The 26,042-nt window shown below is 47.2% G+C and overlaps 1 protein-coding gene across 1 annotated transcript in view; it reads left to right on the top strand.

Annotated features, from left to right (window-relative positions):
- Positions 1-26,042, top strand: part of COL22A1 (collagen type XXII alpha 1 chain) — a 310,719-nt gene that overhangs the window by 218,682 nt on the left and 65,995 nt on the right. Inside the window, exons 25-31 of the mRNA XM_039526471.1 lie at positions 10,097-10,141; positions 11,731-11,784; positions 12,811-12,864; positions 16,886-16,939; positions 17,473-17,517; positions 20,627-20,689; positions 21,686-21,739. Of these exons, the coding sequence (XP_039382405.1) occupies positions 10,097-10,141; positions 11,731-11,784; positions 12,811-12,864; positions 16,886-16,939; positions 17,473-17,517; positions 20,627-20,689; positions 21,686-21,739 (369 nt within the window). The remainder of the gene's footprint in view (positions 1-10,096; positions 10,142-11,730; positions 11,785-12,810; positions 12,865-16,885; positions 16,940-17,472; positions 17,518-20,626; positions 20,690-21,685; positions 21,740-26,042) is intronic.

Below are 26,042 nucleotides of genomic sequence, written 5' to 3'. Positions count from 1 at the left end.
GTTTGGCACAGTGATAAAAACACCTGAACCCATCTACACTAGTGGCTTAACACTGGTGCAAGCAGCAGCATTAATGACAGTTGCTGGAATCTGGGTACAGAACTGGGTACTGACAGTTGCTGGAATCTGGAATCTAGTTTAGATTCCCACATAGATCCAGAGCACTTCTGATTTCTGATTACCTTTTTAAAAAGAGACCTTGAGTATAAACCCTAGGATGTGCTGAGTTCTTAACATCCTATTTACGAGGTAAGACTTTAGTAAGGGGGTGTGTAAAAATTAGAGACGTGCCTGAACTGCAAAACTTAGATTTGAATCCAAACTCTCCCAAAGGTGCTTGAAGTGGGGGGATTGGTACAGGACTATCTTTGATAAGAATTAAAACAGGGAAAGGAAAAAAAATCTGGAGCCTGTTAGCTTACTAACAGCATTGAAGCCAAAAAACCCTGATGAATGTTTTCTGTTGTTTTAATTTGTTGTACTGACTGAATAAAAACCATTAAAAACAAACAAAAAGGAGAAATTAAGCTTGTTCATCAATAAACATAAGAAATCCCAGGCTGTGCCTTATGCTAAGATACAAATTTAAGCAAACAATTTTTTTTTTTGCTGAAAAGAAGATATTCTCAGTGAGAAACTGCAATGTACAAAGCCTCTGCATTCTTATGGCCTCAGGAGATTATCAGTAATTTTTGTTCAGAAACGTTGGTGCTCCAGTTATGCCACTTGGCTTAATAACTAGAGACCTGGTCCATTATGAATGATGCAGCAAGCACTTAAAATGATTAAAAAGCCATGCAAGTTAAATGTACACGACTACTGGCCCTTAGGGCCTTGGTTTTCAGTGTTTCCAGCAGAGTCTCTTTCTATATCCTTTTCCTATTCTCTTGCTTTACAAAACAGGATTTGAGTGTAGAATACAATTTAGTGTTGTAATGCAGCATTCATCAAAAATCTAGCATTGGAAATGTTAGTGAAAAGAGGCGTGGACAGCAGGCTAGAGGAGAGGTGAAGAACAGGTGTAAGGACCCCAAATGGGTGGCTGTTCAGATGTCAGCTGGTTGTAGCAAGCATAGTAGAAAAGGGGAGTTTTGAGATACCGTATATACTCGATCATAAGCCGGTTCGTTTATAAGCCGACCCCCCCCAAGATGAGTAAGTAAAAATGGAAATTTTTTATGACCCATTCATAAGCTGACCCTATAAGGTAATGAAAGGTCATCAAGTCCAGCCCCTCTTCACTAGCAGGGGACCCATTTTTTGCCCCCCCCTAAGTGGCCTCCTCAAGGATTGAACTCACAACCCTGGGTTTAGCAGGCCAATGCTCAAACCACTGAGCTATCCCTCCTCCCCTATAATCCCTATAATTCAGGGATTGGCAAACTTTGGCTCCTGGTCCATCAGGATAAGCCGCTGGCGGGCTGAGACAGTTTGTTTACCTCGCGCATCCGCAGGCACGGAGGTAAACCTAAGTAAACAAAATCTCCCAGCCCGCTGGAGCTGCTCTGGTGGGCTGGGTGGTGCTCCGGTGGGCCAGACCGGGCGATATGGCTGCAGCCTGCTCCAGTGGGCGGGGTGGATGTCGCGGCCGCAGCCTGCCAGCCCCGGAACTGCAGCTGCTTCGGAGGTTGTGGGGAGAGCAGCGTGGCCAGAAGCGGGGACACTCTGGCTATGCCTCTTCCCTTCTGGCTCTGCTGGCTCTGCTGCCTCTCCTTGCCCCTCTATTGGGGGGGAGGGGCTGTATCCCACCTCTCCCTCTCTATACCCATTCATAAGCCAAACCCATTCTCTGATGCCTCCCTTTTTTACTAAAATAACTCGGCTTATGAACAAGTATATACGGTACATTGTGAAAAGGACCGGGGGTCTTGGCATGACAACAGTGAAGGCCTGACAGAGGAGAGGAGAGAATGGGAGACTGAGGCCAAGTCTGTACTACAGATCTATATTGATATTACTACCTTGCTCGGGGTGTGAAAAATCCCCCAGGGGCTCTGGAACAATTTTTATAGTGGGGGTGCTGAGAGCCATTGAACCAAATTGTAAACCCTGTGTCTGATGGAAACCACTTCAAGCCAAGGGATGCGGCAGCACCCCCAGCACCTCTAGTTCCAGCACCTCTGAAATCCGCACCCCTGAATGATGCAATTATATCAATATAGATCCGTAGTGTAGACTCCTATAGACTTACCGACCTAACCCCCCATGAAGATTTCACTATATTGATGGGAGAGCTTCTCCCGTTAACACAGCTGCCACCTCTCGGGGAGGTGGATTATTTACACTGACAAGAGAAGCTCTCCCGTCAAGATAGGTAGCATCTTCAGTAGGTGCTGCAGCTGTGATGCTGTACGTGAAGTCAAGCCCTGAGATGAGGCTGCCAGATGGAACTAGTGAAGATTTAACAAAAGATGAAATTTCAGAGGTTACGTGGCTGTGAATGGCTCTGCAGATGAGTAAAGACAAACCTAGAAGTTGGAGCTGAAAAAGGCCTGTTAGCATGAGTGCCATGTATTTTATTAGCATTATATCAGCAGTCAAATAATTCTGCGTGGCCTCAATGCTGTCTCACTCATAAACTGATGAGCTGCCTAAAAAACATTCATTGCAATCTTTGTTATATGGATTAAGTGTTATATGGATCAAAGGAATGGAGAACCTACCTTATGAGAGGAGACTTGCAGAACTTGGCTTGTTTTGCTTAACCAAATGAAGGCTGAGGGGAGATATGGGGGCTCTCTGTAAATACATCAGAGGAATAAACACCAGGGAGGGAGAGGAGTTATTTAAGTTAAGAGCCAATGGTTGCACAAGGACAAATGGATATAAACTTGCCACCAGTAAGTTTAGGCTAGAAATTAGATAGTTTCTAACCATCAGAGGAGTGAAGTTCTGGAACCGTCTTCTGGGGGAGAGGGGGAACCTAGTTGAGGGGGGGACTCAAATTTTCTTCAAGACTGAGCTCGATGAGTTTATGGATGGGCTGGTATGAGGGGAATGACTACAATGACAAATATCTTCAATAGACAGAGATGGGACACTACAGAGAATTATTTCCCAAGTGTCTGGCTGGTGGGTCTCGCCCACATGCTCAGGATCTAAATGATTCACCATATTTGAGGTTGGGAAGAAATTTTCCCTCAGATGAGATTGGCAGAGACCCTGGATTTTTTTTGCCTTTCTCTGCAGTGTGGGCACGGGATACTTGCTGGTTTGGACTAGAGTAAATGGTGGATTCTCTGTAACCTGAAAGTCTTTAAATCAAGATTTGAGAACTTGAGTTACTCAACCAGAGGTTATGGACCTACTACAGGAGTGGGTGGGTAAGGGTCAGTAGCCTGCAATGTGCAGGAGGTCAGACTAGATGATCATGATTTACATGAGTCTATGAGCTGTCTTAAAAAACATGCATTGCAATCTTTGTTGTACGGATTTAGTATTTGTCTAAGTATTTTTAATGGTACAAGTGGCTTTGGACAGCAGCATGGAATATGTGAGCTAAATCTATGCAGCTTAAATTCCAATCGAAGTCCTCTGGAGAAGCCATTATACCCTCATATACACCATGAATAGTGCACCCATTGACCTCTTCCCCAATCCTTTACAGAACAGTGAGCTCAGGCCAAAGCACCTAGTGCTTTGTTTGCATTCACAGACCTTCCTATGGGGAAGGAGAACCTCATATAGTGGTTGATGAGACTGTGAAAAGTAACCCATGAACAGTCAGAATAAATCTCCCTTTCTCTGACAACCTTCGAAACAAGAAAAGTCATAAAAGGAGGAAGCATCCCACATCATCTCATCTCTGGTACCCAACTGGGAAGTCACAAGGCAAACCATCCTTCTGATTATGGAGAATGTCAGGTTCCAAAAACCTTCAGACACTTGAATTAAATTCTTAAGCATGGAGAAGAGTCCCTAAGTTAATTTCTGTAAAAAGAGCTGGTTGAAATTTTTCAACCAAAACATTTTCCCACTGGAGAATGTTATTGTCAATTTTTTTTTTATTTCCATTGGGAAAGTCCAAACAAAATATTTCAGCTTGAATCAATATTTGGAAAAAAAAATTGTTTCAAAATGTCAGTTCAAAATTTAAAAAAAAATTCTGAAATTTTGAAACATTTTCTTTTGATCAAAAATGTGAAAATTTTTCATTCAGTGTTTCAAAATTGAATTTTTTCAGAACTTTTCATTGTGTGAATATTTTTCATATTTTGACTTTTGGTGCATGGGGAACGCTTGCAAGAGCCTTAACCAGTTATAAGGTTTGTGTGCACAATTCCTGTGCAATGTAACCAGATGGGAACGCTTCACTTTTTTTAGAGCCTCTTTCATCAGATGATCTCCTCTCACTTTACAAACGAATTCAGCCTGACAAAATCCCTGTGAAGCAGGCTTCATCTTCATTTTACAAACGGGGAAACTGAGGCCCAGAGCATGGCAGTAAGTTGCTTAAGGCCACACAAGAAGTCACAGTAGCAAAACTGAGAATAGAACCCAGTTCTCCGAGCTTTGTTCTATGCTCTCCTAGATTGCACTCCCTCCCCTTATCTCTTGATACTATGTAAAGAAAAAGTTGTATCAGCATAAGTTGCTGAATAAAGGAAATCTCATTCCACCATGATGAAGAGATGTGTTGTCACCCATATGGCATGGGGTTGTGATATCAGCAAGTGACTCACAACAGGGAGGCAAGCAGCTTATAAAGGAGAAAAATCCTATTTGCGCCTCAAGCTTATGTGGGTGGCAGTTGCATCCAGATTAAAAGAAGAGTGAATTTCCCACATCGGTTACATTAAAAAAATGGAAATATCTATCTTGCCTTTTAATGCCGAGGCAGGTCAGCCAGGTTATAATTGGTTCTACCTCCCACAAGCTGTAAAGTGCTTTGCAGCTAAGTGACACTTGGAAAGATGTGAAATTGCTTGGGCCTTTGGAAAAAAAGAAATCAAACAAAATCAAAGTGAAAGACCCTTATAACTCCGTGTCCTCCCCTCTCCCAGATCAGAATTTAAAAGGGACACCACTGGGAACTGGCTTTTGGAAAGGGGGTTTTGTTCTGTACAATTGAATGATCACTAAAAGTGGTCACCAGTAAAACCAAATTCTACTTTAATCTTGATTATCAGCAACAAGAGGAAAAGGTATATAGAAGACATGGCATGTGCTTATTGACTTGGGTGAAATATTAGGGGTAAAATATAGCTGATGTATTATAATTATTTGTAGCGGTGCCCACTATGGGGTAGCTCCTTTTCACAGATTCAAGAACAGTCTCTGCTCCAGAGTGCTCGGGTTCTAAGGACAGGCAGAAGTCAGGGGAAGGGGAACGACAATAGGCAATTTGTATACAAGTCAAATCGATTTGCTGGAGGCATCATGTCAGAAAAGACTTTAAGGGGGACAAGGGCAGGACAGATTTCTGCAGGTTCTGTGTGTGTGACCATGGCACTTTCTATCTGTTGGCTCTGATCAGTTAGGGCAACCAACCCTGCACGCCCCTGGTGGCAGTAAATCTGCCAGGAGCAGGAGATGTAGTGGTATACAACTCCATGGCTCGAGAGCTGGCAGCGTTGCCCAGAAAGCTGGCTGCACCAGGCTGTCTAGAAGGTGTTCTCATTTAGTGCATCTCCCAAGGAGCCCTGACAATATAAATTAAAGCTGCCTTCCCCGAGTAGGCCTCCACCAGCATAGCTGTCCCACCAGGGGGCAGTTTTGTAGATTGCACATGCCTGCCCCTATGTAGGTGAATCGGTCTTGTATTTGGGCATAATTAGCCTGCTTTAGGATTTGTCACGATGGTTGTGATAAAGATTGCAGCTGAGATATTAATAGTACCAATTAACATGGCCTGTGGAACTCATTGCTACATGATGTTGAGGCCAAGAACTTGGCAAGATTCAGAGAGGGATTAGATATGTGAATAGCAAGAACATCCAAAGTTACTATAGCAAATAAATAATAATTATTAATCATTAATAAAGACCTTGGGTATGGATATAAAACCTCATGCTTCAGGTTTAAGTCAGGCTCTGACTATTAGGGGTTAGGATGAAACTCCCCTGTGGGCAGATATTCCACATCTGCCTTGTGTGGGATTTCTTTTATCTTCTTCTGAAGCATCTGGTGCAGGCTACTGTCTTAGACACAGTACAGGACTAGACAACCCCTGAGTCGAATCCAGTCTGGCAGTTCCTATGTTCCCCACTATTTAAATACCTGGTAGAGCTTGTTTTTCATAAAAATCAGAACAAATTTATATTTAGTTGAGAGTGAGCAGAAGCTCAAAGCCACTGAGTAATTGCAATTAAAAATATATTTTTCCTCTCATGCAACCTCCTGCCTCTGCTCCTCACAAGACTCCCTTCTTTAACACCTCCTTGGATACCTGTCTCTGTGCCTTTGTCCATACAGTGCCATGTCTAGGACTCTCTGCCCTGCCTCGTTTACAACTGCCATCCCTTCTCTTTGTTCAAATTCCTTCGTAAAATGCATCTCTTCTGAGAGGCCTTTCAAAAACACTGTATATGAATATTTTTAATAATGCCCAGCCAAGCAAACTGCAGGTCAGAGTGGTTTCAGCATTCCAACCATCCCAGGCCGGTCCACCACTGACCCCTTCCTCTCTCCTGTCTGCCTGATCCTTCTGTTTCCATGTGTCATTGGCTTCTGCAGGAATGGGATCAACACCTTTGTCTCTGCCTCCAACTCAGAGCTTCCTGCCTTCTTTAATACCAGTCCCTTTCACTTCCCATGTTCTCAGTGTCCTTGCACATTCACCACTGATTGTCTCAACAGTACCTGTTGCTTTGTTTCTTGCACTGGACTGATTTACACTGGTGCTTCTTGGGCTTGATTCTCTCTCACTAGCATAGCTAGGTGCAAGTCATCCTGGCCGTGGCCTCTGCCTGACTAGCACAATCCAGTTTTGGGGGAACGCTTTCTGGCTGCAGAGGCCCCCAGGCAGGGGAGTCCATAGGAGCTGTGTGCAGTTACAACTCTCCTGAGCAGGACTTCTTGCTTAGCCTTAGATCATGCCAACAGAAGTCAGTATAACCTAGGGACTCTGCTCCTGGTCTCCCATGTGATTGTCGAGTTCTGCATCCACCTCAGGCTTGCTCTAAATAATAATAATGTTATGATGGTGATGGCCACATATCTATTCTGGCCCGAGTTGCTGTATTGGATACAGAACTGTAGCAAGACCAGTGAGTCTCAACTGATCGCATTTCTGATTACTTTGCCCCCTCTACTGGTAAGATGCTGACAATTTTTCAACTCCCTTTTATTCGATATATTCTAAAGTCGTAATTTCATAAGCCTGCTACCTTCTATGAAACACGGTGCCACCACCAGCACCTCATCCTTCATTCTCCCTGCCGCCTCCTACTCTCTCTTTCCTCTCTCACTTCTTCCTTCAAAAAGAAAAAGTATAACCTTGGTCCGTGACCTGTAATATTGCAGTCACAGGGTCTGCGACCTGTGATATTGAATAGTGACACTGCTAGGATTTGTTGGCCAAAGTGCTGACTTGTTATTTTTGTTCTTATGTCTGTCTCCAGTTCCATTTAATTCTTTATACAAGGCACTTCCAAAATAAAAGCCTCAGAGCTCTCTGCAAAATCCTGCTGGCAAACTGAAAGTAAATAGAACCGTGGTGCTAACCCGAGGGAGGCAGGCTACATTTTACTACCCAGTCACTTTTCTTGCATTTCCTCCCACTTTATTTGTTTAGGCCCCAATCCAGCAAAGCTTTTTAACGCATGCCTAACTTTAAGCACATGAGCAATTTCCTCCTAGGTCTTCAGATGGTCGCTGAAGAGACCCCCTCCCTGGTTTGCTCATGGAATGCCCTGTCAGATCTTAGCCCCCTAGCCACCACATCTCTCTCTGAGCAGAGACCCAGATCCCTTTCCCTCCTGAGCAGGGGTCTCCCCACCTCTGAAAATCAGGCTACTTCTTTAGCTGCTTAATTCTGGATGTTGATGTCTAACTTTAGGCATCCGAGTTTGACAGCGTTGGCCAGCATTCTTACCAGCTCAAGCGTATTTAAATTAAGAGCCAGCGTTGGCACAAGAGCAAATGGATATAATCTGGCGACCAACAAGTTTAGGCTTGAAATTAGACAAAGGTTTCTAACCATCAGAGGGGTGACGTTCTGGGACAGCCTTCCAAGGGGAGCAGCGGAGGCAAAAAACCCTAACTTGTTTCAAGAGGTGCTTGATACCTGACAGGGTGCTAACAACAATGCTCTGTTCACTGATGCGGCTGCAGGCTCCGCTGTGATCAAAGAAATACTTTCTGTTGGCAGACTGTGAGCACCTGGGTGGTCATTACTGGGCTAATGATGTAATTGGGAGGATATAAGTAGAAGGAACAGGAAGCAAGAGGAAGCCTAGAGGGACAGCTCAGAAGGTGAGCTGTGAGGGCACAGGGAAAGTTCAGGCTGGAAGATGCCACTGTTAAGTTCTGTGTGTAAAAGTGCAGAGGAATAAGATATACACGGTGAAAGGAACAGGAATTTCAAGCCTAAACTTGTTGGGGGAGGGATATCTCAGTGGTTTGAGCATTGGCCTGCTCAACCCAGCGTTGTGAGTTCAATCCTTGAGGGGGCCACTTAGGGATCTGGGGCAAAAATTGGTCCTGCTAGTGAAGGCAGGGGGCTGGACTCAATGACCTTTCAGGGTCCCTTCCAGTTCTAGGAGATTGGTATATCTCCAATTATTTAAAAAAAAAATTATAAAAAAGGAAAGCAACCTGGGTGTGTTTGACTGTGAGGTGACAGAAACAGGCTAGATAGAGTGGCACACCAGGTAGCTGAGGGAATGCTTTGTGGTAATAAGTTAATGGAGTGATGGTCTGATGAGGTTGCTTACAGTGGCATATGGCCCTCAGTGACTGCTATTAGGAAATATCTCCAAAGGCCAGTGATAGGACACTAGCTGGGGAGGGCTCGGAGTTACTATAGAGAATTCTTTCCCAGGTGTCTGGCTGGTGGGTCTTGCCCACATGCTCAGGGTCTAACTGATCACCATACTTGGGATCAGGAAGGAGTTTCCCTCAGGTCTGATTGGCAGAGACCCTGGGTTTTTTTTGCCTTTCTCTGGTGGATTCTCTGTAACTGGAAGTCTTTACATCAAGATTTGAGGACTTCAGTAACTCAGCCAGAGCTTAGGGGTGTATTACAGGAGTGGGTGGGTGAGGTTCAGTGGCCTGCAATGTGCAAGTGGCCAGAATACATAATTATGACGCTGCCTTCAGGCCTTAAAGTCTATGAGCCTGTGAGCAAATCTCATTGCTACAGTGAGGGCTATAATGTAGGAAATATTTTCCCAAGCGAAGTCAGTTAAAACCAGACTGGCCAAAGCACTTGCTGCTATACTGCGGGCAATCTAGTGGGGGCCCAGATGAAAAGCTTGGGCATTTCCATCTCCAACCTGTTTAACACACTGAGACCACTTTCTACACCATTTTTGTGTTGACTATTTACTACTCAAATGACCAATGGGCAAAACTGCAGGTGTGGAGCTTTTATTTTAAAATATTGGACCTACTGTATCAGGTCTAGTCATTTGAAGGCATATGGGTAGAATCACATTTTTTTTTAAAAAATCCAACCAACCCTGTCTCATTCATTGTTTATTTCACAAATCTGGTGTTGGAGGTAAACCATTTGCTCCTTAGCTTCCCTTTGAAACAACCTTAAACGGGATTAAATGAGTCTTACTGTGGCTAGAATGTTTCACTGGACAGGCTCTGCCTTGCAAGTTAGCATTGATTGCCTGAGCCTCACTCATTTCTTGCATCAGGGACAGGTCTGGAGTTCCTCTTGCAAGGAGAGTAGTTAGTGGCTTAAGAGGCTGCGTGTGCAAAGCAGGTAATTCTGTTCTGCTCGTGAGTACAGGCTCCCAGGGAGCTCACTTTTGGCATCTGTCCTCTTTTTATGGAGGCTAATCGAATAAGGGTCAGTGTTGCAGGTGATTAGAATCAGCTTGAGGAAGCAGGACACCCTGTGCCCAGCGGAAGATTGCGTCTTTCACACTCTAGATGGGATGTCATTGAGTTTGATAAAACATTTTTCTTTCTTTCCTTGCAGGGTCCAATCGGGCCTCCTGGTGTTGCTGGCCCTCCTGGTGCTCCAGTAAGGAAACAAGCTTATGTTTTTCTTTGTTTGTTTGTAAAGGGACAGAAATGGCATTTTGAAGTAACTAAGGCTCAGGCCTGCTTCCGTAGACTTCAGATCAGGCTTTGGCTAGGACACAGTCATGCTCGCACGTCCTCATTCGAAGGCACTGGTTGACTTAATGTCATGGCTCCTCTACGCTTACTCCTGGGGCAATTCTGTGCCACTGCGTGTGCACAGAAACACGTCCCCCTGCAGATTCTCTTTGCTTCCCTACAGCAAAATGGGTTCTGTGGGGAAACAAAGGGCAGCGGCATCAGTGCTCACTCACCTCTCCCCAGCAGCATGGGCGCATCTGTTTGGGCTCCCAAAGCAGCCGGGGGAGAGGTAAGTCACGGGGCGGGTGGGGATGCCATGGTCACCCAGGGACATCGGTCCCAGCTGGGCGCTGGCGGGGGAGGGAAGAGAAGGAGGACAATGGAGTCAGTTCCCTCTCTCCTTCCCCTCCACAGAGCAGCCAGGGCTGGGTCAGAGCAACCCCCAGATCAACCTTCCCCAGCTGCAGGAAGCTCCGCACCGGGGGCGGGGCGGATTGGCGGGGGAGTCTGGGTGCAGGGAGTGAGGCTTGGCAGAAGGGGTTGGGTGCGGGGGTGGGGGAGTCCAGATCCACAGGGGTTGGGCAGATGGGGAGCAGCTCCCTGTACACTGACCCCTTCCCCCTTCATGGCTCCTCAGCCACGGGAGGGAGGGGTCACTGTAAAACCCCTGTGCATCTGGACTTCTCTCCCCGCAAATCCCCCTCCGAGTCTCACCCACTTCTGCATCTGGAACCCCTCCCCCGCAGCGGGAGCCCCTCATACCCAGACCCCCTCCCGAGCCTCACCACCTGCATCAGGACCCCCCCACGCTTACACCCCTACCCCACTAAGCCCCAACGAGCTGCACCCTGACCCCTACCCTCCCAAGCCCCACTCCCCCAGCATCCCCCCTGCACTGACTCGCCCACACCCAGACCCCCTCTGCTGAGCCCTAACCACCTTCACCTGGACTCCCCTGCAGAGTCCCATTGCCCCTGCATCCAGGACTCCCAACAAGTCCCTGTGTATCCAGATTGCCCCCTCCACCCCCGAGCCTCCCACCAAGCTGCCCACACCCAGATTGCACCACACGGAACCCTGGTACTCTTGAGGAAATTCTGCACCAAAAATGTAATTCTGCATCAAAATATTAAAAATTTTAAAACGCTGCAAAATTCTGCATCGTTTTATTTTGTCAAAATAACACAACAATATAATCACACCATTTTCAATTAATTTGGTATTTATTTCAAAATACTTGTCAGCAAATAGTTGTATTTTGATGAATAAAATATACAGAATTTTGCATTATTTTAAAATATTGTGCGCAGAATTTTTTATTTTTGAGGGCAGAATTCCCTCAGGCATATTTGACAACTACTCCTAGTTCCCAAGGTAGAAACATGCCTTTGTGAGTGGGTAAATTGTGCTGATCTATCTGAGCGGAAGTCGGTAAGCTGTAGTAGCAGAATATCACTGCGTTGCAAAGGCCTGAATGCTAACAATTCCCTCTTGTGGTTTCGTTTGTAGGGATTGCCTGGAGAAATTGGTGTTTCTGGTAAAACTGGACTGCCAGGACCAGCTGTAAGTTCTGAATTGCTGATTTCATTTCCCTCTTCTCTGACTCTGTATGTCTAACTCACACCCTCTTTCTAGTACCTTGTCCACACAAAAGGTTAATGAGTTTGCTACAGTTGGTCTCTTCCTTCTCATGCCCTAGAGACTTACGCTTTTAGCAAGAGAAATCCTGGATTCAAACACCTCTGCTGGCTGAAGCAAGAATCTGTCATACACGTACTTTGGGATTTCAGTACAAGAATACATTCAGGCAATACTTTTTTTTATTACTGCCCCCCAAAAATTGCAACAAGCAGTTCTTTAAAACCACAAGCTTCCCAAATCAGGCATGTGAACTGAAGCAAAATCTCCATCTTAGAACAGCAAAGCAATTTCCATTGGGTATTTAATGCCAAGGCAGATCAATTAGGATATAATTGGCTTTAATAGGCACTCCCACAATCTGTAAGGTTCTCTCCAGTGCCTGTGTTAAGACAAGAGTCTTTCCTGCCTTTCTAATACATTAGACAAATCATTTTCATGATGATTCTGCTAATTGATGCTTTCACACCGATTTGATAGATTGTATGGTTAATAAATTGCTGACACAAAGAAGGAAATAGACTATTTTATCCTTGGAGGCAGAAGAGACTGGGAACCGATGAGTAAAGATACCATCTCCAAACTTATTTAAGAACCAATTTATTTATAGTCTCTAAGGTGCTTGCAGTTCTTTCTCTGTAGCAACAGTGACATCCAGTGGCCATTTACCAAGACTGGTTTATTGGATAGGAGATGCATCATTGGCCTTGGGAGGATGTGTGCGACATGATGTTTCCCTGTGATCCAGATGGAAAATAGAACAGAAATGTAAAAAAAACTCAGGAAAGAAACAATGGGGCTGATTCTGCTGTCCTTAAAACCAGCATAAATGAGAGAACTCTGAGGTCATATGTGCCTGTATCTCCTAGCAGCTGGATGCTAAATGAGTCCTGGTTTCAAATAGTCTGAACGTAAGTGGTCTCCCACAGCTGATAATTTTCTCTTGTTTAGGGATCGCCTGGCAAGGATGGATTAAATGGTCTTCCTGGATTTCCGGGCCAAAAGGCAAGTGGCACAGGATATGCCAATTTAACACTATTCACCTACTGATCTTACTCTGTGAACAGAGTGCCAAACTTCTCCCCCATAGATTCTCACCCGTTCCACTTCAATGAGCCAGTAGGTGCAGCTTCAGGGCAAATCAGCTGAAGCTACTGTATTGAATTTGGCGCAGGGTGTATTCAGCCCCTGTGATGGGTTCCCCAGGGTGCAACCTGGAACTGGGGTACCGCCTAGCCCTCTGGCATACCAGCTTAGGCTCCATCTCACACTGTGATGCTGTGACAAGCTGTCAGTCTCTCTAAATATTGCACTTACGCAGGGGTGAAAGTAACTTACAGGACTTACCGGTACTGCCGGAGTCCTGAGGGGGCATGGCCTCATCCGGAAGAGGCGTGGCCTCTCAAGATTTAAAGGCCCTGGGGCACCAGCTGTGGCTGGGAGACCCAGAGCCTTTAAATCAAACAGGGGCTCCCAGCTGCAGAGGTGGCTGGGAGCCCCACGGGGCTCAGGGGCAAATTAAAGGGCCCGGGGCTCTGGCCGCCAGGGGGAACCCCGAGCTTTGCGGGGCTGGGGCAGGGATTTAAAGGGCCCAGAGTTCCTGCTGCTGAGGGAAGCCCAGAGCACTTTAAATCCTGGCCCCAGCCTGGCCGCCAGAGCCGCGGCCAGGATTTAAAGGGCTCTGGGCTGCCTGCAGTCGCGGGGAGCTCTGAGCCCTTTCAATCCCCACCGTGGAAGTTGATGCGCTCCAGCACGGCGTACTGGCTCTTGCCGCTACGCCGTACCGGACTGCACTGGCTTACTTTCACCTCTGCACTTACGCAGCCACCCACAGGCAGGGACACACCCAGCTGAGTAACATGAATGCTTCTCCTTAGCCACTCATGAACTAACAATAAAGAGGCGTCAGCCACTTCCCACAGCTCCCCAGCCTAGGACCCCAGGGCTGTACCCACCTGCCCTGGCCAGAAGCCTGATCAGAGTAAGTTTATTACCCAGTCCACTCCTCCCTCTGTGTGGAGAGGATATGCACCCACTTTTATACACTGAACAGATTTCCCAAGCACTTCAACCAACTGGCCCTGTGGATATGGGGAAAGCGGTGGACGTGATATCTTGACTTTACTAAAGCTTTTGATATGGTCTCCCACAGTATTTTTTCCAGCAAGTTAAAGAAGTATGGATTGGATGAATGGACTATAAGGTGGATAGAAAGCTGGCTAGATGGTTGGGCTCAACGGGTAGTGATCAACAGCTTGATATCTAGTTGACAGCCGGTATCAAGCAGACAGAGTGCCCCAGAGGTCGGTCCTGGGGCCAGTTTTGTTCAACATCTTCATTAATGATCTGGATGGTGGGATTGATTGAACCCTCATAAATTCACGGATGACACTAAACTGGGGGAGAGGTAGATATGCTGGAGGGTAGGGATAGGGTCCAGAGTGACCTAGACAAATTGGAGGATTGGGCCAAAAGAAATCTGATGAGATTCAACAAGGACAAGTGCAGAGTCCTGCATTTAGGAAGGAAGAATCCCATGTACCACTGCAGGCTGGGGACCGACTAGCTAAGTGGCAGTTCTGCAGAAAAGGACCTGGGGATTATAGTGAACGAGAAGCTGGATATGAGTCAACAGTGTGCCCTTGTTACCAAGAAAGCTAACTACATATGGGGCTGCATTAGTAAGAGCATTGCCAACAGATTAATGGAAGTGATTATTCTCCTCTATTCGGCACTGGTGAGGCCACATCTGGAGTATTGCATCCATTTTTGGGCCCCCCACTACAGAAAGGATGTGGACAAATTGGAGAGAGTCCAGCAGAGGGCAACAAAAATGATTAGGGGGCTGGGACACATGACTGATGAGGAGAGGATGAGGGAACTGGGCTTATTTCGTCTGCAGAAGAGAAGAATGAGGGGGGATTTGATAGCAGCCTTCAACTACCTGAAGGGGGATTCCAAAGTGGCTGGAGCTTGGCTGTTCTCAGAGGTGGCAGATGACAGAACAAGGAGCAATGGTCTCGAGTTGCAGTTGGGGAGGTCTAGGTTGGATATTAGGGAAAAAAACTATTTCACTAGGATGTTGGTGAAGCATTGGAATGGGTTATCTAGGGAGGTGATGGAATCTCCATCCTTAGAGGTTTTTAGGGCCCGGCTTGACAAAGCCCTGGCTGGGATGATTTAGTTGGGATTGGTCCTGCTTTGAGCAGGGGGTGGACTGAATGACCTCCTGAGGTCCCTTCCAACCCTAATCTTCTATGATTCTATGAAAAAGGCATAACGTCCCATACAATGAGAGCACATACAATCCAACAGGATATTAATGTTCAACAGATCAAGCCTTTTAAAATGATACCTCACAAGCCATACTTTGTACAAATCATATCATAATTATATGGCAGTGGTGAATATGGGGGTTCCAGGGTGCTGCTTTGAAGCACAGAGTGCCACAGTCCCATGAACAACAGGGGAGAGAGTCACTTTCTCATCCCCTCTCCTTGATCCAAATGTCTCCTCCTACTGTTTGCTGGCAAAGAAGTGGCTGCCGAACTTCTAGGTACAGTTACAGTCTTGCCAGATGCCACGGGGGGATTGTGTCTTAGTACCAGTGCCATGCCCGAGTCAAGTTCAGACTCTCTTCTCAGGCCACAATTATTCGGACACCCGAAGCCCACAAGTAACACCCAACACATGGGCTGAAGTCCCCATAGGTTTTTCCCTTGCCTGTCCCAGCCACTGGAAATAGAACACATCCTTCCTTTAAATCTCCTGCTGGATCACGTGACCGGCAGGGAGCTCTGAACCCTGTCCTAGCTGTGATACCCTCTCACAGGAATTAAGTGCAACAGGAACAAAACACAATAAATACTGCTCAAAATGATAGACTTAAAAACCAGCATCCTTCCCTACATGGCTATCCAGGCAGAGAAGAGATGTGTGTCCAGCCTTAATGGGGGAAGTGTCCTCACTTGAGTCACCATCAATACTTACTGGAGCATTAAGGAAAAGGGCTCTGTGATGGTTCTAAGCCGCTGTGCTTCTCCACTGGAGTTAGGTGGCAGCATTATGAATGGTGAAGCCAGGAGAAAACTTGGACCCTGGGTGGCAGTTCCTACACCTCTTCTGCCTGCAGCTGCCAGCCTGTGTTAAAGGACTAGAAAACCTGTCTTACAGTGATAGACTCAAGGAGCTCCATCTATTTAGCTTAACACAGAGAAGGTTAAGGGATGACTTAGTCACAGTCTATAAGTTCCTTCATGGGGAACAAATATTTAATAACATGCTCTTCAGTCTAGCAGAAAAGGGTATAACACAGTCCAATGGCTGGAAGTTGAAGCTAGAGAAATTCAGAGTGGAAGTAAGGAGGGCAGCTGCCAACTTTCATGCAGTAAATAAGCACCCCGACTTCCACAATCAGCCAAAAATCAAGCTAGTCCCATTTCAAAACAAGGCCAAACAAGCCAATCCCTAAGAACCCAACACTCTATGTGCCTAGATCCCCCCGGTGTGCAGTCTGGGACCATGGTGGCTGCTGTGCACCCCTGACTCTCTCCCCACTGCTTGCCCACCCTTGTCCCTGTTTGCTGGGAGCAGATGAAGAAAAAGAAGCAATTAGCTACAAGCCAAATAAGCAGCAACTTACAAGCCAAAAACTAGCTAGCAAGCAACTCACAAGCCAATTAAGCCAAAACCAAACCCAATGTCTGCTTTTTTTTCATGGGTTTGGCCTGTCTGGTAAGGAGTGAATTTTTGACGATGAACTACTCTTGTAGAGTGGCTTGAGCTGTTCACAGAAGGAATTTGGCTCTATGTTATTCCAGAATGGAATCTAATGAGCTTTGAGGTTTTGCATACACATTTTTCAAGCGTGGACAAGGCATCTCAGGAACCAAAGCGTGTGTCCGCACACCCACACACGGAGTTACTAGCGATCTGAACCACCTGGCTCCCCGCTCAGACTGCTATCTGCATATTTACTGCACCCCTGGAGAGTTGTTCTGTTAACCTCCATTTGTGTTCCTTACAGGGAGAACAAGGAGAAAGGGGACAGGAAGGTTTTCCTGGGAAAACTGGTCCCAAGGTAAGAAATTCCAATTTACTGAGCTCTCTCTAAGAATGAATCGAATCTGCCAGAGCCTGATTCTGATTTCACTTATATCCGTGTAAGCAGGGGTAGCCCTGCTGACGTTAATGGCCTTACATTCGTGTAACACTGGTGTGAGGGAAAGGAGAAGCAGGTCCATGTCCCTCTGGGCACAGTGGATTCTGTCACAAGGTGCCATCATACATAGACATGGACCCAACTATCATAGAATCTCACAGAATCTCAGGGTTGGAAGGGACCTCAGGAGGTCATCTAGTCCAACCCCCCCCAGGACTCAGGCTCTGACACTGACCTTTTAGGAGGTTTGCTCTGGCGTACTGGATCCTGCTGCTCCCTGTGGGCCACATAGGGGGACCCATTTCTAGATGTGGGTTGGAGAGGGGGGAAGGAACTCCCGTGAGACAGCTGTTTTGCTGTGTGGTGATATGGGGTGTAACATCATGATTATAAGGCAGTGTTAAGGGGCGTTGGTTCCCTGTAATACTAAAGCTGTGCTTCTGTCTTTCCAGGGTGAGAGAGGAGATCACGGCCCACCTGGTTTAGCTGGTGAGAAGGTGAGCAGGCAAAATTGTCTTAGCAATAGGACCACCTGCCAAAGCAGTGCATAGGAACCAGATATAGGAATAAATCCTTCAGTCAATAACTAGATAAAATGACATTGGTTTGACTCTGACTGAAGGCTGAATTAGCAGTGTTTGGAATGATCAGAGGAAGCTCTGATTAATGGGGATAAAGCCAGACTGCCTGGGCACCCGTGACAATCTGGTCTCATGCGTGGTGAACAAAGAGAAGGAAAGCAAAATGTCCTAGGCAGATGCACCTGGGCTCCTGGGCACACAGCATCAGTCCAGCATGCTGGTGGGACTTCTGAGAGACAGGGCCCTCCTTATAACCATACAATGCAGTAGGGAGAGTTGTCACCGTTTCTCCAAATGCTAAAGCTGTGAGTTGTACTTGTCAGAAAAGTGCCCCCACATGACAGGTTTCTTGTGGAACATAGAGGCAGCAAATTTATCGAGCTCCCTGTATCCTGTGGCTTCTGGCTGCTCCTGCTAGCAGCTGAGTGGCCCCCCGCCTAGGAGCTGGACCTGCTGGCCACTTCTAGGGCGCAGCATGGAGCTAGGACAGGTAGGGACTAGCCTGCCTGAGCTCCGCAGCACCATCAACCAGTCGTTTACTGGTCCAGTTGGCAGTGCTAACCCGAGCCGCCAGGTCCCTTTTCGACTGGGTGTTCTGGTCGAAAACCAGACACCTGGTCACCCTAGCCTTGGGCATAGGTATAGTTTGACTTTTATTTGGGGGGGGGGCAGGGGCCAGTGGGGCTTGAGCCACCTCCTCAAGGCGGGGTCCAGGAAGGCAATGCCACCTCCACTCCCGACTCACCTCAGCAGGCCACCCAGCCTGTCTGGGAGGAGGGGGGAGGGGGAGGGGTTTCAACCAAAAATTATAACTCAAAGGTAGGGGGCTCAGCTCAGAAAGTTTGAAAACAGCTCTTAGGGTGCAGAGAGGGGGTATCTAGGGGCTGTGTGCAGACGGAGGGGGGAGCACAGGGTATAGGGAGGGGTAGCTGGGGCTGTGTGGCAGGGAGGAGTTCAGGGTGCAGGAAGGGCGTAACTCAGGGTGTAAGGAGAGGGATACTAGGGGCTGTGTGCTGGCAGGGGTAACTCAGGGTGTAGGGAGAGGGGTATTAGAGGCTGTGTGCTGAAAGGGGTAGCTCAGGGTGCAGGGAGGAGGTAGCTGCAGGGGTGAAAGTAACTTACAGGACTTACTGGTACTGCTGGAGTCCTGAGGGGGGCGTGGCCTCAACTGGAAGAGGTGGGGCCTCTCGAGATTTTAAGGCCCTGGGGCATTGGCTGTGGCTGGGAGCCCCAGGGCCTTTAAATCAACCAGGGGCTCCCAGCTGCAGAGGTGGCTGGGAGCCCCTGGGGCTCAGGGGCAAATTAAAGGGCCCAGGGCTCTGGCCGCTGCGGAGCTCTGGGCCCTTTAAATCCCGGCCCCAGCCCGGCAGCCGAGCTCTGGCATGGATTTAAAGGGCCTGGAGCTCCCACCGCTGCAGGGAGCCCTGAGCCCTTTAAATCCCGGCCACAGCCTGGCTGCCGGAGCTGCGGGTGGGATTTAAAGGGCTCTGAGATCCCCACAGCGGCAGGGAACTCTGAGCCCTTTAAATCCCGGCTCCATCACAGCCGCCGAGCCGTGGGCAGGATTTAAGAGGCTCTGGGCTCCCCACTGCGGCGAGGAGCTCTGAGCCCTTTAAATCATGGCCCCAGCCCGGCCGCTGAGCCACAGGCGGGATTTAAAGGACTCTGGGCTCCCCACCGCTGCGGAGAGCCCAGAGCCCTTGAAATCCCCGCCGCGGAAGCTGGTGCGGTCCGACACGGCATACTGGCTCTTGCCGGTACGCCATACCAGACCGTACCGGCTTACTTTCACCTCTGGGTAGCTGGGGCTGTGTGCAGGGAGGGGGTAGCTCTGGGTGTAGGGAGGAGGTAGCTCAGGGTGTAGGGAGAGGGATATTAGGGACTGTGTGCTGGGAGGACTCCCCTGCGGTCCCCCTGTTCCCGGAGGGGTCTGCCAGCCACGGAGCCGGGTCTGCCGACCCAGGCAGCTCTTACCGGCTGCCTCTGCGGGAGCAAAGGGGGCTGGGAGCTGAGGAGCAGCTTGAACCCGGGGCACCAGCAGGAGAGGAGGAAACACTGTGGCCGCCTGCCCCATGGCACCAGCCAGAGCCCGGTAACAGCAAAAACAGCAGCTGGCACTGTGGCACATTTCCCCACCAATACAGTTACCTACTGAGCCTGCTCAGTACAACCTAGATAGGAAATTCTTCTGCCAGGGAGTGGTTTGTGCCTATACCGGCTCTGGCTTCCTGCCTCCAACCTGGCCAGGGGGTGAGGAGAGGAGATGGTGCGGGGAGGTGTGGAGCGGCCCCCGGGACTGCCGTGCTCTTGCACTGCAGTTTGGGGGCAGGGCAAGTGTCCCCAACTCTGCCTGTGGGCTCGGGGCTTCTGCCCCATAGAGAGCACCAGGGCTTGGGGATTCAGCCCAGCTTCAGCTCCGCGGGGAGCGCTGGGGATCGGGTCTTCTGCCCTGTGCCTCCCAGCATCAGCCCCAGTGGGAGCAGCGGGGATCGGGGCTTCAGCTGCAGGACCCCTTGAAAGGGCTTGCGGACCCCTAGGGGGCCACCGACCCCCAGTTGGGAGCCGTTGGTCTAGGCAATACTTAGTCCTGCCATGAGTGCAGGGGACTGGACTAGATGACCTCTGGAGGTCCCTTTGAGACCTAGGATTCTATGATTTTTTCCCCATTTCTGTAATGGGAGTTAGATTGTGCTTGACGAGACTGTGGAACAGTCTCCCCCTGGAGAAATTTAGTGCAGGTCATTGAATTCTAGACTGAGCCAGGGCTGGGAACTGACTTTAGGGGACAATCCGGCACTAACTGGGGTGGGCAAGAGGGACCAGGCAGCCTCAGGGGTCTCTTACATCTCTGCCTCCTCTGACTCTGTGCTCGAGAAAGGCACAGTTTCCTCCCTGATGAACTGATTATTTATTATTCATTTTATTTTATTATTCCCAAAAATTCAACAAAAATCCAGGCAGCCGAGTTTGCTGGGCCGGCAGCCATGTTCCCCGGGTTTCATAGACTTCCCTTTCTCTCTTTCAGGGTGAAGCAGGCCTTCCTGGTCCCCAGGGGTTACCTGGGAAGAGGGGAGAAAAGGGAGATCAGGTGAGTGACTTTGAGATGTTGCTTAGTTTGACTGGGGCAATTGGAAGTTCTTCCCACCTGGTGCGATCTTTGTGGTGAAGAGCTGAGCATCCCCCAAAAGCAAACCAGCACCCCCCATTAACACAGAGATGCCCAGCGAGCTCTCCTTGTCTCAACCTAGGGGCTAACAGGTCAATGTATATGCAGGAATTAGATTAACGCAGAAGGCCACGGCTGATTTCATAAGGCTTGAGAGGTAGTAGGAACAATGCCCTATGAAGAGGAAATGTGATAGGATTTTCAAAAGCACCTACGTGATTTAGGAGCACGTCCCACTGAAAATGAATGGGATTTGTGCTCCTAAATCACTTTGTTTCTTTAAAAATCCAGCCCATAGTCTTTATAGATGGTTATGTGTATGCATATAGGGCCTGAGCCAATCTCCAATGAAATCAATGGGAATCTTTCCATTGGTTTCATTGGCTGTTGGATTCCATACATGTAAACATTGCTATGTTTATGTTATATATTAACGTAGCCCTGTTTCAAACAGTTAACTACACCAGACTACATTAGTGTGCACTAGGGAATGTTTAGTGTGCGCCAGCAGAGTCCACATGGGCCAGTTAGTGTGTAATTCACTAGTGCACCCTAGAATTTACACCCCTCTGGTAGGGTCACTCTGTGTTGTTGGTCACCCTACTGCTCTCCTGTTCCCAACAGAAAAATAACAAATGATTATTTTCTGCAGGTGTTTCAAGCAACATCACTTTTATTTGCAAGATGGGCTAGGGTTCTTGTTTTCTTTTCCATAAACTAAAGTGTAAACTGTCAGCTTTGGAAAATAGTGTTACTTTTTGTGAATTACTCAAGATGTTAGCCTTTGATTTAACTGCTAGCGCTGCATCTGGGGAGACAGGTAAGATCAAACAATAGTATAAAATATTATAGCAGCGTGGTAATGGTGCAGTAGCTATGGTTGATTCAGGTAAAATCAGAGTGTTTGTTTGTTCCTAGGGTGAAAAAGGAAGATCTGGACTCACCGGACTCAAAGGCGAAAGCGGTGAGAAGGTGAGTCACAGAAGGTAGCAGATACCTAAACAAGAAAGGAAGAAAGAGAACAAGGGATGGAGGGTGGAACATGGTTCAGCAGAAACAGGGTGAGCTACAGTCTCAGTGGAACAATGGAAATGGCTAGTAGCTTGGACAGGCTTCTTATGAGGAGAGAATGACACAATTAGGGTTGTTAGAGAGACAAGATGGGTGAGGTAATACCTGTTATTGGACCAAATTCTGTTGGTGAGAGAGATGAGCTTTCAGGCCACACAGAGCTCTTCCTCTAGGTGACTTCCTACTCAGAGTGTCACTGCTAAATACAAGGTGTAACAGATTGTTTAGCATAAGTACTTAGCACATATTGTAAGGGACCATTCAAGGTAGAGTGGCCCATTAACACCTCTGCAGTTTTAGGGCAAAAAGAGGGGGGTGTCTGGGTTACAGATTATTGTAATAAACCACAACTCCAGTGTCTCTGGTCAGTCCATGATTTCTAGTGTCTAGCAGAGTAATGAACTTAAACTCCCAGGCCTACAAATCATGGACTGACCAGAGACACTGGATTTATGGCTTATTAAAACAATCTGTAATCCACTAACCCCCTCTTTTTGTCCTATGACTGCGGAAGTGTTAGCGGGCTACTCTTCCGTGAATGGGCTCGTACAATATGTTCTAACTACTTATGCTCAACAATCTGTTCCACCTGGCATTTTTGCTGCGACGCTGGGAGTACCTTTCCCAGACCAGAAGATGAGCTCTGTGCGGCTCAAAAGCGTGTCTCTCTCACCAACAGAAGTTGGTCCAGTAAAAGATATTACCTCACCCACCTTGTCTCTCTACTATCCTGGGGTCGACATGACTACAACTACACTACATGTTTAGGGCTGTTCAGTTGAGAAAGCAGACAAAAGGAGTGGATGAAACAAAGTAGTGTGTGGGATACAGACATGCAGTGGGACACTCCTATTTGTACTCTGGTAATTCAAAGAAAAGGGAGATATTTGAGGAAACTGAAAGGCGGCAAGTTGAAAACTGATACAAGGCATTTTTTTTAAACGCAGCACACAAACTGTGGAACTCATTGCCACAAGGTATTATTGAGCCCAAGTCCTTAGTAGATTTCAAAAAGACTCTGACGTTATGACAATGGTAATTTTAGCTAACGAGAACATCCAGGGTTACAGTAGACAAGGCTTATTTTATAAAAGCAGATTCAAAGAGCTGGGCTTGTTTAACCTAGCAAAAGGACGGCCGAGAGGGGATCTGATTGCTCTCTATAAATGCAAAAGGGGGTAAACACCTGGGAGGATGATGAACTGTTTAAGCTGAAGGACAGTGTTGGCACAAGAACAAATAGGTATAATCTGGCCAGGGCCGTCCTTAGGCATATCCAGCATACACGGCTGCGTAGGGCATCAGAAAATTTGGGCCACCCCTGGGTCCACCCTTCCCTTTTGTTCCTATCCCTGTTCTGACTCTTCCTGCAGGCTCCCACAGCTGGCTGCTGCAGCCGGAGGAGTCTTCCCCCCAGAGGGGATGTAAGTGAAAAAGCCTCTAACCTGCCAGACCTATTAGCACAAAGCTGAAACTGTTAAAGAGCCATTCAAGTGGTAATGAAGCCATTTAACAGGCATTTGCCAACCCTCAGGTATATACTGTCAGTTGCTGAATTTACTGACAAAAACAGTTGTGCATGACTATAATATTTACTCAGAATATGTTAGTCTACAGGACCTTAGTTTAAAATTTGCTTTAAAAATATTACATTCGTGTGTTGGTGAAGATTATAAAATCACATCTCTAAAAAATCCTTGCATAGATTTTCAGATGCACAATCTGAGAGTATTCATCTTTAGCCTTAAATGCTTGGATCTTCAGACATGTAGTTTTTTTAAATAAATTCCTCAAAAGACCACCCTTATCTAAGATACACATTTTAATTTCAAAAAACTTGCTTCCAAAGTCTTCCTGTCCTTTCTGTCCATCCCTTTCTCCCTTCAGCCCCCCTGTTGAAGAGAGCCCTTAAAAGGACAAGTCCCCTTTCCTTCCAGACAAATGAGTTTCCCTTTCTTTATTTCTGACTATTTGATGAACTACTTTTAAGAAAACCCTCCAGCAAAATCAGCATCTTAATAAGATATAAAATCCTTTGTTACGCCTAAAATCTTTGGAAACATTTTTAAGTTGGTGAATGTCTATTGTTATGGAGATCACACAAAGTAAATTAGTGTTCCCTTTTTCTAAAAGCAATGAACGTTGTTATGAATACACTAAACCTCTGTGACTGATTAATTTAAAACAATGTCTTTGTTTCTGTGAGTTAAATATGCAGTAATCTGGAATGATTACTTTATGAAGGTTTAAGAGTACATTTAAAATATAAAATCAGCTGAGAAATACTGATTAAGAAAATGTAGAACAGAGAAGAGCTGCATCATGTATTCCATAATATTTAAAGTTGTATTCAGCAGGACAGCTGCCTTGCCCTTACTACAAAGTTTTTTTCAAATAAATCTCTGACAAATTTCAGGGTATATCAAAAAACCTGTGACTGACATTTTTTATTCCCACGTTTAGTGCTTTTAATTAGGTACCTTCTGCATGTCCAGTATTCACCATCTGGCATGCAGTGGAAAACATGCTCCATTTTCTTAAGAAAGGAATTGCAGAAAAGTGGCTTTTTCAAATGTCATTTGCTTCATTTGGGTCCAGGGATTTGGCTGGAAGGGTTGAGCAGGGAGGGGGAAGGAAGAGAGGATGGAGACGGTGGGGAGAGGGCGTGGCCTGGGTGGAGTGGGGGCAGGGGCGGGGGCGGAGTATGGGTGGGGCCACAGGCAGAAGAGGTGGACCGCCAGCGCCGCGCATTCTGCATGAGGGAGAGGGGAACTGTGATTCTCCGCCGCCATGAAGCAGGCCGAGCGGCTCGGTACCCTTTGCTGCCTCATCCCTCCCCCCGCAGGCTGCGAGCCTGGGCTGCCGTCAGACACAGGGGCACCAGTTTAATAGTACTATGTAGGGCCCCATAAATCCTAAGGACGGCCCTCAATCTGGCCATGAGCAAATTCAGGTTGGAAATTCGATGCAAGTTTCTAACGGTCAGAGGAGTGAGGCTCTGGAACAGCTTCCCAATAGGAGGTGTGTGTGGGGAGGGGGGCGAGGTGGGGAACAGCTTAGTTACTTTTAAGAGAGAGAAGGACACATGTATGAGTGGGATTCAATGATCAGGTTGCTTGTGATGGTGGGGCTAGGGTGTGGCAGCCCTGGGGTTCCCTTCTGGTTCAGGTCTGATGGTCCCTAAATCTCATGCTTCAGGTCTTCAGCCAGTCACCTGCAGGAGTCAGGAAGGGATTGTTTCCTCCCAGTGTATTTGGATTTGGGGTTTTTTTGGGTCTCCTTCCTCTGAAGCATCAGAGGTGGCTGCAGCTAGAAATGAGACACTGGATGGGGTGGGCTGGTGCATTCTTTCTTTCAGGCGTATGCCTGGCTGGTTTTACCTACATGCTCAGGGTCTAACTGGTTGCTATACATGGGGTCAGGAATGTGTTTTCCCTCAGGTGAGATTGGCAGTGACCTTGGGAGTTTTTCACCTTTCTGGGCAGCATGTGAGTGCAGGTCATTTGCCAGGATCATCTGGGTATCTTACTTAATCAGTTCCCTGCCACTGGGGGGTCTTGGGCACAGTGCATATGGATTTTGGGTTTGGTCCTGATGTACTTATTTTAAGCTCATTATGGATAACGAGCAGGATAAATCGGAATAAACTATGTTAATTTTTTAATATAGTATGTTAGCTATACGACTTTTGGAATGTGTACTGTGGCTAGGTGGTTATTGTTAATAGCAGGCTGCTGAGAAACTAGCAGGAAGGTAAGAACTATGGATCCAGATAAGATGTGGTAATTAGGTCAGGAGGTGATGGAACAAGACCTGAGTTGTTAGTTGTGAAGTTGTTACGGTGCAGGCCTCAGCTAAAGTTACTCAGCTGGTTTGTCAAACTGGGATCAAGCAGATAAGACAGGCCATGCAGGATGGGTCTAAAGCAGTGAGGCCTTCCTAAGCTGTCAGGGAAATGGTAAGATCTTGTCTACTATAACTCTGTATGTTCTCATTATCTAAAATTATCGTTATAACGTCCAAGTCTTTTTGATTCCTACTAAGCTCTTGGCCTCAATAATATCTTGTGGCAATGAGTTCTACAGGTTAATTGTATGCTGCATTAAAAATTTCCTTGTACCAGGTAGGACAGACAGGTGTATAGGCCTTTTATTGCTTTAAAATCCTTCTCTTTGTGCGTACTGCCTTGCCACTATAAAGATTA

This window comes from Mauremys reevesii, linkage group 2 (assembly GCF_016161935.1).
Source record: "Mauremys reevesii isolate NIE-2019 linkage group 2, ASM1616193v1, whole genome shotgun sequence".
NCBI lineage: Eukaryota > Metazoa > Chordata > Testudines > Geoemydidae > Mauremys > Mauremys reevesii.
This window is presented reverse-complemented; position numbering and strand designations above follow the sequence as displayed.